This window comes from Ursus americanus, chromosome 2 (assembly GCF_024610735.1).
Source record: "Ursus americanus isolate L20-20 chromosome 2, mUrsAme1.1.p, whole genome shotgun sequence".
NCBI lineage: Eukaryota > Metazoa > Chordata > Mammalia > Carnivora > Ursidae > Ursus > Ursus americanus.
The window spans coordinates 100,939,304-100,957,153 of NC_142128.1; the positions used below are offsets into that span (position 1 = coordinate 100,939,304).

Sequence of the window (17,850 nt, forward strand, 5' to 3'; positions counted from 1 at the left end):
GATGGTTATCAGTAAACAGGAGCTCTCTTTGTTGTGACAAAGTTAAGTAAAAGTTATATGGTTAGAAGGGACAGCAAAGTGCAGAATTACATGGACATTTGCAGATAATGGACACAAAGTTTCTGCTACTTCTGAGATTTCTACTAGGATGACTCCACTAGCTGAACAGAATAAGCCGGCTTGGAGGCACGGCAATGAGGAGTGTATTTTTCTCCAGTAAATGTACTGGGCGACACGGTCACACCCCCACTCCCCAGGCTGGCGGAGCGGCACTGTGGGCCCCAGACAGCACGTCCCCATAGCCAGGGGGAAGTGACCTCACTTGGCAACACTGGTTGGAGAAGTTTTCCATCACATTATGGAATGGCTTTGGGGTTCCGGGTAGAAAAATGGGCCAGTGAGTACTTTGAAAGTCCTACACGGCTTGAAAGGAGGCGTGGAGAATGAGCTGTCTGAACTTGGCTGAGAACAGAAAGCACTTGGCCGCCTCGACGGACCGAAACGCTGGAGACCAGAAGGAGGGGTGGCTGACGCCTGAGAGAAGATTGTGTCAAAACAACTAACATCGGGCCAAGGTCGGCAGTCCGGAAAACATGCGTTAATATCGTGTGAAGAACTTGGGAGCCACGGCGGCGGAGAGCCAGCGGGCCGCAGAGCCAACCGCTGCCATACTGGGTCACAGACCAAATCTGCAAAGTCCATTTAATTCTTACTGTGTTACTTATTCAAAGCAAATGCTTTCCCTTTTTCCAAGAAAATAAAACAACTGACACTGAAAGAGCGCCAGCATTTTAACATCCACGCGTAGAGCAGCAGCCCCCGAGACAGCAGTGACAGGCACGGCCGAGGAGAGAGCAGGGGATGGGAAGGTCGGTTTCAACCCCTGCATCCTGACTGTTTCCGCTGCAAGGCTTCTGACACCTTGGTGGTGCCCTTCCCCACAGAACAAACCCAGCCTCGAATAAATGGCATAAATTAAGCCTGTAAAAATATACCAGTGGTTTAGTAACACCGATGCTGAAGTAATGGAAGACTCACAGGAGGCATGCTTTGTGAGGAAAAACTCCACAAAAGACGGTTTACCATTCATTCAGCTGGAGTTCGACTTCTGTCTAAAGTGCCAGGAAACCAGCTTTGCTGGTCTTTTCTGTGCACAAATATGCTTTGGATTAGGAGGAAACTTCCACTGACGACGGTGTTCCTAACTAGCAAAGGACTGACTTACAGAACGTCTCTGTCATCTTTCATGGAAAAAATTCTGACCAATTAAGTTCCACAACACTCCTCTGGAATCCACCCCTTGCAATCTGTTACCAAGAAAACTAAGTCTTATTTTTATCATCGTTGATCTCATTTTGTCAAGTAAGATACTGAAATGACATTATATAGTTTCGTGTCAATGCCATTTCAAACATTACAATTTAGGCTACTTTTCTAATACAAACAAAAATACAAAAATAAACTTACCCTATAGTTTTCTATGCAAATAAAAAATTGGTGCTACTATTTTGCTAAGTCAGGGGGCGCTGCGGGACACAGGTGTGCAGGACAGAATCCAAGCATCTTATCTGCAAAATGAACTTGAGAAAACGTTCCTGAGGAGTTAGCTAAGCCTGTGGTTTTGGTGGAAGTACGGATAATCTGCCTTGACGGCCACCGGCTCTCCGGACACTGCAAGGTCCCCGGTTACAAAGCTATCAGGCTGAACCGAAGGGGCCGCCAGCACGGGCCACAGTCCTTCTGAATGCAGCCCCTTGTGTCAGTTCTCCCTCTGATTTAGTTGTTAGATCTTGGATCCTGGCTGGAATGAAAGGCCTATCAGTACCTGGAAGACTAGTGAGATTATCTTCTTTTTCTCATTCTTCCTGTGACTCGTTAATACTATTGTAATTTTTACCTGGGAGATTTTTAAACTTTTCAAAAAGGGGTTTACTGTAGAAAGAAGGCCTGTGGCTAGGCCCTGCCACAGACTTGAATGTCACTAACTGAAAAAATTGTCTCTGAATCAAACTGGTTCTAGGCTGAATGAGCTATAAAAAAATGGAGAAATTCTGGGATTCCCTTTTTGTTTGTTTAAACAGAATAAAGACCCACACAGGGGCTATTTTTAATGATGGTATCTGGAAAGGGAAAAATCATGATGGGAAAATCCTCTATGAAACATAAAAAAACCCTCCACCACTGTTTAAAAACTAAAAGTGAAATCCTCCCCTGTCTTCATGTGTTTCCTCAAAAAAAGAAACAAACTCGAAGAGGAGGAGGAGGAAGAACAGAGGTTTGGCAGAAGAGAAGCAGGCCGAAGGCACACATTCACAAAGTGCCCCCACCCCCCCCAGCAGAGTTACTTGTCAAGCAAGCTACAGGATGTCCGCACACGGTTAGTGGAAGTTAACCCCTGGCTCAGCTGTTCATACCCTCAGAGTCATAAAGCTTGGTGTACCGGGGACAGAGCGCAGAGACGGGGAATACTCGGGGTTTATGGAATCAGGAGAGAGAAATTTTTCAGCAGAATTAACAGTCATGTGATAGATGTGCTCAAAGTTGATCGGAGAGGAGATCAGGCCGGAGTGATGATGAGGGGATGGATGAGGGAAGCCTGGCTAACGAAATGACAGGAAGAAGAACAGAAGTCGTAAGGTCATGAGAACGGATTCAATGGTCATACGTGACATTTCACAGCATGCACGGAGCAGGAATGACAGATCTCACATCAGAACCGAGTCCTTCATGAAATACTTTCAGGCCTTGGAGAGGTAAATTTTGTAATCGCCCTGCGGTAAACAAAACTGCTGATGTGCAAAAGATCATTCGCTTTATAAAATTATTTTTTTTATTACTATCATCAAGTGAGCAAAAACTGGACTTGTGGAGACACAAGGAGACTTTCAGAGTTTAGTTGAGGATTTTCTTACGCGATAGAATCAAAATATGGCAAAAACACACCAACAACAAGGACAGAAAAAGCAAGAAAGCGAAAGAGCAGCGAACCCACAGCCAGAAGCGCTATGAAACTGTTTCTGTAGAAACCGGAAACCATTTCCTGGGATCTACAGACTCTTGACGTGTGTTTGTTTTTACTGATCTTATTTTCCTCTGACAAGAGCAGTGAGGGACTGAGGAAGAACTAATCACTGGCGTGACTCTCAGCAGCCCACACCTGTCCACTCAGACACCCAAAAGGACAGGTCTGTTTTTAACAAGGGGAAAAAAATCTTCCCTTCCACGTCTGGGTGTATTAAAACATAAAATAACATAATACTAAAGATACAGAAAAAGCTTTTCAAATGGAGGACTCCAGTTTTTCAGGTACAATGACTTCTGAGTAATCTGGGAGCCGTCACTCAGCACCCAGCCACCGTCTCTGAGCGGCACTTTCAAGGTTCAGGCCTGGAGTGGCCAAGGAGTTCAGGGGTGGGAGGGAAGGACTTGCGGGGAGAAAGCTGGTGGAACACGCCCTCCCGAGCTGCAATGAGCCGGCTTTGCTTAACACAACCTGGCAACTTACGCAGACTTAAACAAAAGCTCTTCTATGAGATACTGTTTGAAGTTTAGAGATGGGCATGAATCAGTGCCTTCCAAGGTTATTTCCAAAAAGAAAAAAAAACTACTGATGTCAATGTCACTTTGACTTGAAGAAGCAATATTACTTCGCAGAGCTGTAAGGGGTCACCGAGCTAGAGACGCGGTCTTCATGAACAACTCCAGGGATGGGTAAAAGGCCAGGAGAAATGTCATGGGCCAAAAATAAATCTTCTGGAGATAAACTATTATTCTTGTATTCAACTGCAGAAAAATCTGCCCTCTGTTGCCAGTGCCCACTATGAACAAAAGCAAAGGACAACCAGGATTCGAGGAGCTACTGCAGTAGGGACTTCTCAGTCCCACGCGCCGCTTCCCACTGACAGCTGATACCCTCCGGCCACACTGACGCACGCGTGAAGGGCTCCCATCGGACCCAGGACTCCCTCATCCTGATGATCTCTTGCACATTTGTGAGGCAAACAATCCTCTATCAGTGTCATTTTGGTACACAGAAGAGCTTCTAAAAATATCCAGTAAACTCTCTAAGCTCATAAGTATTTCCTAGGAAAACAGTACTGATATGAGTAAGTTAAAACATAAAACTGTCTGGGGTACATGCCGCTCTTTGCACGGATGATAACATGGAGCTCTGGGGTTTGAAAGCTCTTCTGACACATGTTAACGGTAGGTGAATTTAATTCATCTTAATTTTTGGAAATTTTTCATTAAACACAGATAATTCCATTGCAGCAGAAAGGACATATTAAAACCTGGGAACCTATTAAAATATCATAAGCTTTTCAAAAAACATATATACACACAGATACACACACGCATATTACTAATTTTTTTCAGACGTGCATACTAACGTGCTGTTTACCAGTGTCTCCCCCTAGACCAGCACGGGTCTGGGCAGACAGTTTACCAAAAATACGGGCTAGGTGGTGAAGTGGGTGCCTATAAACACCCCCGGCTTGTACATCCCTTGCTAGTAAAGGGAAGAAGGCCAGGTGAAAATGAAACTAAGGCGAAGAAACAGGTTTCAAAAATGTACAACAACTTCTCATCCTGGAAATACAAAAGTGCTTACAAGGTAAGAAAGGACTGGAAGAAACATTAAAAATTGGACTGCATTCTAGGGCTGAGGGGTACATGTGTCAATGACGGAAAGAGCCAATGAGGCAGTCATGGGGACAAGAAATGCTAAAACTCAAGAGGTCTATTGGGGACAAGCGGCGAGCATAGAAGGCCACGTGTCGTGCAGCCAGGTGGGGGAAACATCCTCAGGACATACTCTCTGAGCTTGTTCAGCTCAGTAATCAAGACCAGACCTTATTCTGAACAACAACAATAATAAAAGAGATTTCTTTTACTTAAGTGGTGGGAGAGAAAAGGGAGAAAAAGTGGAGTAAGGAGGGTTGCTTTGATATAAAAGTTCTCACGATGTCTGAAATCTGACATTTCTTTTCACTGTGCTCACTCAGTGTGTGTGATGACCAGGTCTCACTGTGTATGAAGGTCAGAAAACAATTCTGGAACATTAGTAAATTGGTTTTTCACCTGATGGCAGAAGACCAACAAGGAGAGGGATATTTTATGAAACCCTGAAACTATTTCACCTTAAAGAAAATAACTGTAATTTCTGGGAGATAGCAGAATATATAAAAAATTTTCCATAACTCTTATGTTGTGGGAATATGTAAGATAAAAACTATGTATACTCTTTTTTTGTGCACCAAAATGAAGCACAAGTGAGAGAAATTTTAATTTAAAAAGTATGATACCTATTAAAACCTTGTCAGCTACTGAAATAATTTTGTATTTGTTGATGTATCGCTTTGCAACATAAGCATGTTTGAAATTTGCATCCCTCTCTCTCCGAAACCTTAAAAACTTTCACTAAAATGGTACAGTAACACTTGAGCTATCAAGTATAAGCTATAACATATACTCACATTTCCAGCGTTCATCAAAATGTAAAAATCCTCTCTAAAAAGACAGAGGCTTTGGACCGTATGGTTGTGTCCTGTTTACTTGAGAATAAAGGAAAACCAGCCTGAGAACTTTAAACACATGTTCAGAATGGGTAAACGGAGAGAAATCTGAAATCTCATTTCCAGGCAAAAGGTGAAAAGCCAGTGAAGTCTTAAATATGATAGGTAAGTGTAACAGTTTAACATTTCACGTGCTTAGTCTTAGATTTTTTACTTAGTTTTAATTACTACGTGTAATCTTTTTGAACACTTTATTCATAATTTATCCAGCACAGGTAATAAAAATCCCCACTCCAAGGGGATAAATGGCTACTGTTCATGATTTGAACTCCCTAAAGAAGGGGACGCAGCACAATAACCAGGTCATCACAATACCTTGGTGGTAACAGTAAGAGCATTGTGTCGGTTCAAAAACAGGGTCAACTGGTTAATCGGGATATTTCCAAAGAGAAACTCAGACTCCATGACTGATTTTTTTGTTCCTCCCATGAAACAAATGCAGAATACCTTCAAAAGCTTAACTTTCTTATTTAAAAAAACCTGACTGCACATAAAAACTCTATTACCTAGGTTTTTTTTTTTTTTTTCCTGTCAATGACAGATCCTTGTACCTCCTATCACAGCAGAGTTGGTAATGAGGGTAACAGGACAGACTCCCACAGAAAGAGCTCTGGGTCCAGATTCACAAATCTAACACTACACCCCGTGATCAAAAGGGTTCCATTAGAGTTTCAATAATTTGCTGAGTACTATGATACCGAAATGTGAAGTGTAAACAGAGCCTGGAAAATTAGCTAATGCCATGGATATTCTTTATCTCAGCATACTGGGTCCAAGAATCTAATCTTCATGTGAAAAACAAGTTTTTCTGTGTTGTACTTTTGTGTGCAAGACAGACCAGGCAACATATTTATAACTGGGGAGAGGAAGATGATTTGCTTGTCCAACGAGCTAAGAGGTGTGGCCATTAATGACCAACCTAACATGGTTCTCTGGGCAGGCGGGGGGCAAAGGTCTGAATTGCTAAAACGTAGTGAAATGTTAGCAATTTCATGAGCAAGTTCTGGGTCTCGGTAGAGACTGTCTCCAACGTATTCCACCACGAACAGTAAGTCTGGATACGGGACAAGTTTATGGGGTCTGCAACTAAGTAAGAACTCGATCTGTCTGGTTTCTCACGATGCCCAGATGTTGTGTTTTTCTCATCAGGTGTATCTCATCACGCATCTTACACATATTTTGATGCATGGACACAAATGTTTCATCATCACACTAACGTTTCCTCTTAAGTCTACATATGGATCTAGGCACGCATGTTTGCTTTTCCCCCCTCTGCCCCACTCGTAACCCCGTTCCTGCTCCCCCTTCATTTCTCTTACCATGGGCAGGTCTTTTAGGATCTGTATTCCATCTCCTGGGCCCATGTGTGCTATGTGGTTAAAATTAGTTGGGTTAGAAATTAATTTATTTCTCATTTCTGGATCTCGCAGCATCTCTCTGGAAGATAAAACACCTGTTTAGACACTGTTTTTGTGCTCGATCTAGATAACTTCAGAAAAAAATTAAGCATCCTTTATTCACAAAAATAAAACTGAAATGTTTAATAAGGATAGAATTAACAGTAAAATATACTCCATTAAAACTTTACTTAGAAACTTTTGTTTTAATAAAAGATCTTGAGTGTTTTGGTGGGAAAATAGGCTTCTCTTAGCACTCACATATCAGAGCTCTCTTTTATAGACAGTTTTGACCATTTTATGTATGTCTTTTAAAATAACTGATAACACTTTAGGGATGTTTTTATATGGGCCTGGAAATACCTCAAGCCTTTCGGCTGTCTGCTCACAAAGAGAGTTAACCCGAAGTTCTAAAGCCAGTGCAGACGTACCACACGCAGACGTGTGCTGTTTATAATACTATACAAAGGCCCATGGTCCAAAAACTGTCAGTACTTCATATACACAGAGCAATGAATTACAATATGGTACTTTCATCCGGGGCGCACTCACACTGGGAGAGAATTAATTACAAATACACTGAGAAGTTCCTTCACGACTGCGGTTTTGACACCACAGATGGGTGAGCGATTTTCAGAGCTCACATCTGCCCTCCGAGTCCAATGCCAGCATCAGGACCACGGAGCCCAGGCAGACGGGACCCCAGCTGCACACCCACCTCCTCTGCTGAGCCCTCTCCTCCTCCGGGACCCTGAAGGAGAAGCGCCGCTTGTTGTTGATGTTTCTAACCATCTGCTTCCGACTGTTGTCTGACGTTTCAGGAACCACCAGCTCGTCCCCTTCTGTTAGAAAAAATACGAAGCACGGCAATGTTCTGTAAAGCGCTACAATGCTCTTTATCCGTCAATCTCTAGGATGGTACCAACATCTGCCAGTTGTACAACATACGTGATTCTCATTTTTAAACGTTGTCTGTTGACGCTCACAACAAATAATAATTTAAACCAGGACATATGTAAACAGGTGTACGCGAAAGTTAAACACAGCTTACAAAGTACAGTTTCACTTCCATTTGATTATAAACATAAACTGGCACAATTTTAGGGGAAGACAAGAAAAATGCAGCTGCCTAGGGTCCTGTCCCTTTGCTCCCTGTCCCTGAGATCTCTCTGCACTGTCTCCTCTCACCTCCTGGGCACTGGTTCCAATGCTCCTCCCGAGAAGCTGTGCGGCAGTCAGGCGTAAGAGTAAATTATTCGTGTAAATGATAACTAAAAGTATTTTGACAATAATAAAACATTTCCTTTGCAAGATCCAGGCTGCCAGACATGGACTAAGCACAAAACCTCGCTCTCCCACTAGCTTCCTTTGCTAAAGGTAAGACTGTCGCTATTTCTACTCTTCCGATCTTGGGGAGGAGATGACACTTGATCGGATGCACCTGGTTTCAATTTAATACCTAGAAGTAAACAAAACCGTCCGCCAAGGGCTCCCCGGACAGGCTGAAATCTGTGAACACACTCAAGGAATAAAATAGACAGCTCTATTCACACAACATGATGGATGCCATTCTCTAAATAAGGAAGAGGAGAAAAGCCAAGCTTCAGAATTTTTAACAGCCACGAAGTACAAGTGAGAAAAGAGCCATGCGGGAGCGTGCAAGGCGAGCAGGGCAGATGACGAGCGGAAAAGCAGCACCCTTCTTGGGTCGGAATAATGCAGCTTCATCAGTTGCTTTCTTAACTCCACGGGAAACACGGTTTTGGAATTTGGGAATCATGAGGGCAGGGCATGTCTGGGTGAGTTATGGTGGCAGCGGGAGAGGCGGGACGGCCAGAGGCCACAGCAACACTTTGAGCCCCTGAGAGATGAAGGACAGAGCAAGACAGAGAAACAGAAAGGGCCTCTGGGGAACAGGGCCCCTTGCCTTTCCTGGGGACACCTACTCTGAGATTCTGAGGGGTCTTCCCTGGCTAAGCTCCTGCTCAGAGCAGAAAGATGAGAGCTGGGGGGACACAAGCGGGAAGAGGCTTCATCCTACAGACACGACCTGGGACATGGACATATTCTGTGATCATCACGGCCACACACAGTGAGAACAGGGTGGAGCCAGTCTTATACCAGTGTCTGGACTTCCTCTAAGAGACAGACACAAAATTAAGTACAGGCCCTTAGAGGTGAGAGGCGTAAAGCTCTGTGTCATTAGCTTCATGGTGGATCCATCACTGAATGGGAATCATTTCTAAATTCTGACTCTCCGTTCAGAAGTCCTCTCCTACAACCACCAGGCCGGCAACCCAGAAACCCCCACGGCGCCAAGAGCACGTGCGGGACAGCCGGTGTGAAGGCACACAGGGACTGTGGACACTGCCCTTGTCCTCTCTGGAACTCCCATCTGGGGCTCCCACTCCCTGCTCCCGATTCTGGCGCTCCTGGGACCCTCCTCCCTGCCCTCCCTGCCCAGGCTGACACGAGCACTTCCGGAGTTCAGAGCCCTGTGCGTTGGCAGAAGGTGTATACCAGAAGTCCCCAGTCAGAACTCTGGATGAGTTTTCACCATTTCAGTGCCACAAACCTGGGTTGGGCTTGGCGGTATCAGCAGTACAGAAGACACGGAAGACACCTACAGCTATACTGTGGCCACTTAACTCAGTACTCCACAGAAAAACAACAAGGTAGGTCAAAAACAAATACTTTGTGTATACAGCTATGCGAGATTAAGCAGAATGGCTTTTTATGCAGACATTTATCTTAATAGATTGAGGAGAAGATGACAGTAGCCAAGATCACAGACTCTGGAGTAAGATAAACCCGAGTTTAAATCTGGTCTCTGCCACTTTTTTATTATCTCTAGGCAGTCAGCTTAGAGAGAACATTTCCACTGAAGCCATCCCATTAATGTGTGTTTTCTTACCTGCCATCTTATTTTTGAAATATATTAATCTAATTGTCTCCAACCCCAAAAGGTTTAATGATCCTTCACTGTTTAAGGGTCGAACCTAAAATTAAAAAAAAGGAAATTACTATTTCAATAAAACCTTCAAATGAAATCATAAAACATCTGGCCTATTTAGAAAGCACACACTATTGAGACCTTCCATTTATCCATCTTCTTCAAAATATGCTCCCTCAAAAAATCAACAAAAAATTAACATTAATTCTGATGGGAAATGAGTAAAAAACTATCTAATTTGAACAAGAAAGTTACAATGACAACATTTTGAAGGAAGAATATTCTGGGGGGGTGAGAACAGAAATATATTTAAATCTTAAATTTGACTTTTTAAAGCCATTAGTGACGAAATCATTATACTAAGAAGATATCAATGCAGCTACTTTATGAATGTGATTAGAACCGTATGTTCACATATGACAGGGATGAAACTCTGTACCACTGGGGAGAGGGGGGCTGTCAGTTAATGGTGACAAAGCAATTGCTCACGTACATGGAACAGATGAACAGAGTCCCCACCCCACACTACACATCAAACACCAACTCCACAGGGATTAAGGACATACATGCAACATGCACAACTTTCAAACTTTTGGAATAAAGGTCCTATCTTTATGACCTTGAGTTAGGAAAGTTTCCAAACAGAAAAAAGGTAAGATTAAAGGATAAGAATGATTTGTAACAATAACCCCTGAACCTAGTAATACACTATATGTTAACTAACTTAGATTTATATAAAATCTAAAAAAAAATAAAATTTATAACAAGTTTACAACAAAATAATATAATTTATTGTTACTAAAATAAACGCTTAGCAAAATACACAATCAAAATGGATAGGTCACAAATGGAGAAGATTTATCCCACCCCTTACTAACTCCGTATTTACAATATATAAAGAATTTCAATAAATTAATAAAAAAGAAGACAAACAGAAAAGTGAGCAAAAAGCATGACTAGGTTTTCAAGAAGAAGAAATAAGAACGAATAAACATAAATGAAAGATGAATAAACATACAAAGATTAGGGCCATGCAAATCAATGCTTTGATGAGACAGCATTTTACAACCGTTGATAATGGTTATAAAACTATGAATTCTGAGAATGGCAAGGTCAGAGAAGATATGGGTCTGTAGGAACTCCTCTGTACTGCTGGCGGGGGGGCAGTGGGGGGAGTAGGAACCGGTACAATGACTCTGGAAAATAATGACACTATCTTGTAAGGTTGAACCCCTGAATTCTCTGTGCCCCATCAATTCCACTCCTAGATGTGAGATATAAAGAAACTCCTGCACATGTGTTCAAAGACACAGCCATCAGTGTTCACAGCAGCAAAACCTGGAAAATAATTCCAAGTTCACCAATGAGAGAATGGAGAAAGGAACTGTGATTTACTCACTCGACAGAGTATGTTATAGCAGTGAAAAGCAATGAGCTACACACAGCATGCAGAACAAGGGTGAATCTTGGAATAAGCAGGAAGAGAGCACGGCAGATGACACACATGTCACATTTTCATCAAGCTCAAAAGCAAGCAAAACTCGACAGTACACAATGAAACAACTGTCTGGGAATATTTAAATATGCACCCCCCAAAATCTGTATTTTAAGAAAAGCAAAAGCAATGATACCTACAACATTCAGGATAGTGGACTTCTCTGGGGAGGGGCAGGGGTTTGGGTTAAGGGAAAAGGACACAGGTAGAGGCAGTGATATTGGTCATGTCCTGGCCCCAAAGTTAGGAGGTGAGTTCATGAGTCGGTAGTTAATTATTGTGCTTCATAAAGGTCACATTCTTTCATATACATTATAAAATTCACATGATAAAAATAAAACAGAAAACTAAATGTCATCAGCCCAAATCTACAAACCAGAGGGCCATATTTGAGGGCTGGACATCAAGTGGGAGTATTTACAAGAGTTTTCATTGCCGATGTGCTCTGAGATTGGGGCAGACTTTGAAATAGGACGTTGGCTACTTCCTGGTACCGATTCCACTACACCTGCCGCCTAACCGATGACACAAGCTACAGGTACCTGTATGACGCTATTAGTCTTCACTTATGCAAAACAGTCGTGGTATGCCTATAAATTTTCCTTCTGTTACCACAGGGAGATAGTAAAGGGAAAATCACGTTTTATTAGGAACATATAAAGCCTTTATGTTCTAATCATGAGATGCTTAAACAGTTTTGGTTCTAAGTTTAACCAGCTTTCTAGCGTGTGAGAGCTGTCTCAGGATTAGAGCCTGTTTCCCATTATGTAAAAAGCAGTTACAAGAAAGAATGACAGCATTCTCCTCCTTCAGAGCTACTGAAGTAGAAGACAACACTGGCATTTTAGGGGTTGGGGAGACTCTAGTCGCTTGTTATGGCAATACACCTATCGATCCAGTGAAACGAAATGTGATAAAAAGAACATGGTTTTGAACTACCTACAAAATTAACCAGCTTGACTTTTGTTTCTAGCGTTTCTCCTCTTAGCTAAATTGCGAATTACTGACTGCCAGAAAATGCCCGAATAGTGAAAAATAGCTATTAGTGTTTCACCACACTCGTGTTTCACCACATTCGTTAGTGCACTTAGCCCATGTTTTCACGTGAAATTACCTTTTTGAGTGGGAGAGTCTGAATCCATTCCATGGAGTTCACATCGAAGATATCAACCGCGTTTTCACTATACACCGAGAGATACGGTGCGTTGTAACCTGCGAGAAGGGAAGGAGGCAACAGTGGCTAATTACTTCTAACTTGTAAACCCCAAACACTTTGAAAGATCTACACTAAATAACTGTAGAGCAGAACCCCACTCAAGTCCTACTGCGTTCATGCAGTAGCCACATCAAAACATTTTCGAGGCAGACGGGCATGCCGTGGGGCAGACGGCCGCTTTAATACATAAGGATTTTGCTAACGCAGATGGTGGAATATTCCCTTCTCCAACCCGAGTTCTATAGAGGGCGGTCAAAATGCTTTTTTAAAACTATTTGATTTCTAAACCAGTTAAGCTACTGTTACAAAGCAATCTTTAGGTGAGACCTGCAGTCGCATCTATGAACATACGATCACGCACCTGACACAGGTACGTAGTGGCCCGAATGCTCAAAACCGCTTACTGGAAGAATGGACAGCGACAGATGGTGACAGGAGCAAGGAGAGATGGGACGATTGACCTAAGCTGACGTCACATATTACATCCCTGGCCGAGCTATTCCTAAGAGCCAGAAATTCTGATTCTGACAGCACATCAGAAGAAATACTTTGAATTATTACCTGACCAGGTTGCCAAACAGCCTTTACTCCATATACAACACCACAGATAGGAGTATATATTTTAGAAGAAACAAAACTTTAAAAATAGTTAGGTCTGTAGGTGGGTAGGATTACATGTGTTTTTCTTTCTTCTTTTTTTTGATCTAGATTTTCTAACTTTTCTGTAATAAGCATGTACGGCCTTAATTTTTCTTCCACTGAACCTTTACACTCAGACTGTATCCTGCTCATCACTCCTCCTACCTGGTTCCAGCAGAAGAGATATCACACTTCCAGCCCCAAATCCTTCCGCGTGTTCTGAATTCCATTCTCTCTGGCCTCCATGGGCATCTTACTCTATTTTCCTGTATTTACCGCAAAGTCAACCTTTCCCTAGTTCTCCAGTTCAGCATTCAAGCCTGTTCTAGTATCTTCCACTAAAAACGAAGCATGTGGGGTCAGACGCTCCTCCCACGGGCCTGTCCAGAGCTCCGTACTTGTGCTACAGAGCACTCAGAACCCACGGCAACTTCTCGCTTGTCGTGAGTCCTTCCTACCTCACTCTGTGCCGGGGGGGAGACTGCCTCCTATGCTGGGTGCCCTCTCTTGCCCGGTGAGGTGGCACGTAATGAGACCCAATAACTTATTAATGTCTTAGTACTTCTCGAAAGAGTGTAATGAGACCCAATAACTTATTAATGTCTTAGTATCTCTCGAAAGAGTGCAACAGGCAATCTTAAATATCTATCTATAAAAATATAAAACAGAGAAACGCTTCTTACAGATGCTGCGTTATACCTTGACGTGACCAATTAAACAACTCAGTAACTACCTCACACGAGCTGTTAATGCTCACACGCACTGATATTTTGGGGGACCATGAAGATAACAGTTTAGAGTTACTTCGAAATACAACATGGGTTAAAAATCCACTTAGGTAAAATATTCTATACAAAGATTAACTTCAACTAGGTACAAGGTAATGTCAAACCTGCTGGCCGAGGTCTAGCTCTGGATAGTTACTTGACATAATTAAACAACATAACTGACACTTAGGCAAAACCTTAAGCATGACTTTTAAAAACCACCTGTTATTAATAGTGACTATTTTCAGGAGATGAGGTGGAGGAAAAGAAAAGAGACAAAAAGGTCAAAGAGCCAAAATAAGAGACTCTTACAACAAGAGGAAGGATTCGCCGGCCACATCAGTTCCTGCTGTCTCGACCTCCGGCCCTGGCAGTCGGTGTATACCCCGATGCTGTTAAAACACAGCAGATACTCTTTACTGGAGATCTCAACTGCGCACATGGCATCCATCGGCTGGTGTGCAATAAAGGACAGCGTGTGGTCGTTTGAGTGGAGCATACTGTACGGACTTCCCTCCCCGCTCAAGGGGTATCTGAGGAATCCCGACTGGAATCCCACGCAGAGCTGCTCGCTGAAGATCGCCATCCATTGCACATTATATGGGACTTGGATTTCCTTAAATTTTCTGTGACGGGTCTTGCTCTGAAATAGTTCGTAACAGAGGACCTGCCTTTTCATAGCCACACACAGGCATGTGAGAGATCCATGGCACACTTTGCCAGAAGTTATGGACTGACACCCTTTAGTTTCTGCCAGCTTATAAAAATCAGTCTCTCGTCCGTCCAAAGCCGACATGGGAAAAAGTCGCACGTGGCGATTTCGTCCTGAGATCACGGCAACAAGCTGGTCATTTGGAATGAGTTCAATCTGATGTATCTTCTTATTGTCACCAACTCTAATAATTTCTATGCAAAGAAATAATAAATGCAGAATCATGTTTTATTTACTAATCATATCCCAATTATACTCAAAATCATATGTCAATTTATAATAAAGATGCAGATACACACAGAAGAATAAGAGAACCGAATCACATGGAGAAAGAGGAAGATAATTATACCCATTATAAGGTAACTGCACACAGCTACAGTGAGGTGTTAAATTCAGCACCATGATTTTCTGGCAACCAAGGCAAAGGGCCCCTTCTGATAAAGCATGCCACATCTGTAGGAAAAACCTTTTTCCTGGCACTAAGTTCTCAGGAACCTCACCGTGGTGTTCCTCTTTTAAAAATTGTGTAAGGCGTATTTCACTGAGGGTATTTCTTTCTTTTTTCCCCCAGGGAGAGAGAGTGCATGCACGTGTGCATGTGCAAGCAGGGGGAGGGGCAGAGGGAGAGAGAATCTCAGGCAGGCTCCACGTTCAGGAGCTTGATCCCAGGACCCTGAGATCATGACCTGAGCTGAAACCAAGAGTCAGATGCTTAACCAACTGAGATCCCCCAGGCCCCCTGAAGTTATCTATACGGGTAACAAACAGATGCAGTTTAAATGCAGTTTTCCCATGATCTCACTTGATCTGAAGACAGGACACTAGCAAATTGGTTCCTTTTTATTTCATTCAGTATTTAATTTCTCCCTGGAAAAAATCCGTATAATAAGTATAGGGAAAAACACTCCCAACATGAACACATTTTAATGACGGCTACCTCTTCAGGCACTAACAGAGCAATGAACGAGTCAGGCTGTACCCTTTCACACCCACCTTTAGGCATGCGACCCGAGTTTGTGCCGCAGAGCTGATAAATAAATGATAAAAGAAACACAACACATACTTGCACGTTTAAGAACTCAGCAGGACTAAAGAATTATAAAAGGTATCTTTTGATTCATAAACACATCGAATTAGGTGTGGAAAATTTCGATTATAGACTACGTAAGAGCAAACTGTGCTCTTACAACTTAGAACCTAGAGTTCAGAGCTGTCTGACAATATCTGCTTCGAAGTTACTCCATAATAATTAACTTTTCTCTTACCATCTTTGGTGACATGAACAACAAACAAGCCTTCTTCGTTGCCCAGTGCTATCCTTTCATGATCTACGGAAGACATGAATACGAAACACTGTTAATAGGTAAAACTATAACTAATAGAACAAAACAAATAATGAAGACATGTAGTGCAAAAAACTGAAATAAGTGACTTAAAATAGCAACCACAATTGGTACTATGAAATCTTTCAGATCACAGTGGTAAATGTTACCACATGCCTTTTTTAATGGAACAATCACCAGAAAGTATACCCATACTTACAAAAAGAAGTGTTTAGTCAAGAAGGGTGAAAAAATTTAAAAACCTAGTTTGTTTACACTTAGTCTGGTTCTATTTCTTGCTTTAGGAGGGAAAAATTGTGGAAGGCATTTGAACCCTACTCATTAGCTTTTCATTATTTACTAGAAAGTAACAAAAGAGTTGGACGTGTACATAATAGGACAAAAATTTAAACCTCCAGACACAGAAGCTGCCATTTTTTGAGGGCATTTGATATGCAGGGCGTCCTGTGTCATGTGTCCCACCTCCTGAAACCTCCCCATCACTTCTTCGAGGTAATCGGAACCTGCCTCTTACCTAAGAAGTTAACTTGTTCTAAGTCACACAGCAGAAAATAGATCGTTAATAGGTTAACCCTCAGGACTGTTGCTTTTTCAGAAGAAAACGCACTTGGAAAGCTTATTTATTGTTGTTTACTGGAAAACACAGCTCACAGTGGCCCGCGCACTCAGTAGACACTTCCTGCGCATCCGGACAGAACGCACGCCACGCAGGACACTGGGGATCCCCAGCTGCAAGCCAGCACTGCTCACACGGTAGGTCAGTCAACAACTACGGTAACACCGTCAACGGGGCAAGTCCGTACCTATGATAGCAGCTGCCTGCGTTGTTTTAATGAGGGGCAGAGTGCTGTCATACGCCTCCTTGGGAACATAGACTGAGCGGTCTCTGAATTTGCTTTTCTTCAAAATCTTGTGCAGCTCGCTGAGCACGCCCACCCACTTGTTCCTCTCGCTCTCGCTCTCCGCGAGCATCAGGACCGAACACCTGCTGTCAGACGCCGAGAGCTGGGAAGCCGTGACCTAGGACAGTGTAATCAGCCTGTGTTAGAAAACAGACACCCTGCCCGCAGGTTTCATGCTGATGCTAGCTGACCAGGCTCTGGCCAACAAAATGAGCACTCATCAGATGACACGTTTACCAGAGGTCAGCTCTCCTAGTTAGGAGAATAACTAGTCTTTGCATTAGAATTCATGACAAAGCAAAGGTAGCAAAACCTCTATCTATCTATCTATCTATCTATCTATCTATCTATCTATCTATCTAGATACCATTTTAAATGTTAGTAACATTGTTTCTTTGCTTTACTATAAAGGGCCAGGACGCCATCACTGAGAAATGCACTAACCCTGCTCATCCATCAACAGCAGCTGACATTTACCGAGCAGTCTCTGAGCAGGGATCAGAGCATGTTACGAGTATGAGATGGGTATTGCTATTATATCCTGATTTTACATATGAAAATACTCTGGTGCAGAGACTCATGGTCTCCAAGGATGTCCCACCAGACTGGGATCCTGCGTCCATGCTCAGAAACACTACACCAAACCAATTTTCAATTTGTTTTAAAAAGTCAGAAATAACATTGTTACTTCATAACATAACTTGCATTATCTTAGAGAAGATCAGATCACTTGAGTTGGTATTTCCGTGAAGATTTATCACTATACAAATAGCACTTCCAATCAGACTTAAGCTTTATATATACAGATCCCTTCTTAAAAGTGCGTTAAGCAGCAATGACCATAAAATCC

At 42.6% G+C, this 17,850-nt stretch overlaps 1 protein-coding gene across 13 annotated transcripts in view; it reads right to left on the bottom strand.

Annotated features, from left to right (window-relative positions):
- CDC42BPA (CDC42 binding protein kinase alpha) overlaps nucleotides 1-17,850 on the bottom strand; it is a 310,508-nt gene that overhangs the window by 9,522 nt on the left and 283,136 nt on the right. For 8 of the 13 annotated variants that reach the window (XM_087859422.1, XM_045796469.2, XM_045796455.2 and 5 more), the window contains 8 exons: nucleotides 16,902-17,118; nucleotides 16,021-16,083; nucleotides 14,356-14,949; nucleotides 12,536-12,633; nucleotides 9,888-9,972; nucleotides 7,692-7,815; nucleotides 6,896-7,013; nucleotides 2,415-2,600 (listed from right to left, as the gene is read on the bottom strand). In XM_087859422.1, coding sequence (XP_087715548.1) covers nucleotides 2,415-2,600; nucleotides 6,896-7,013; nucleotides 7,692-7,815; nucleotides 9,888-9,972; nucleotides 12,536-12,633; nucleotides 14,356-14,949; nucleotides 16,021-16,083; nucleotides 16,902-17,118 — 1,485 coding nt within the window. The remainder of the gene's footprint in view (nucleotides 1-2,414; nucleotides 2,601-6,895; nucleotides 7,014-7,691; nucleotides 7,816-9,887; nucleotides 9,973-12,535; nucleotides 12,634-14,355; nucleotides 14,950-16,020; nucleotides 16,084-16,901; nucleotides 17,119-17,850) is intronic. The other 5 variants (XM_045796507.2, XM_045796498.2, XM_045796476.2 and 2 more) reach the window with 1 other exon arrangement.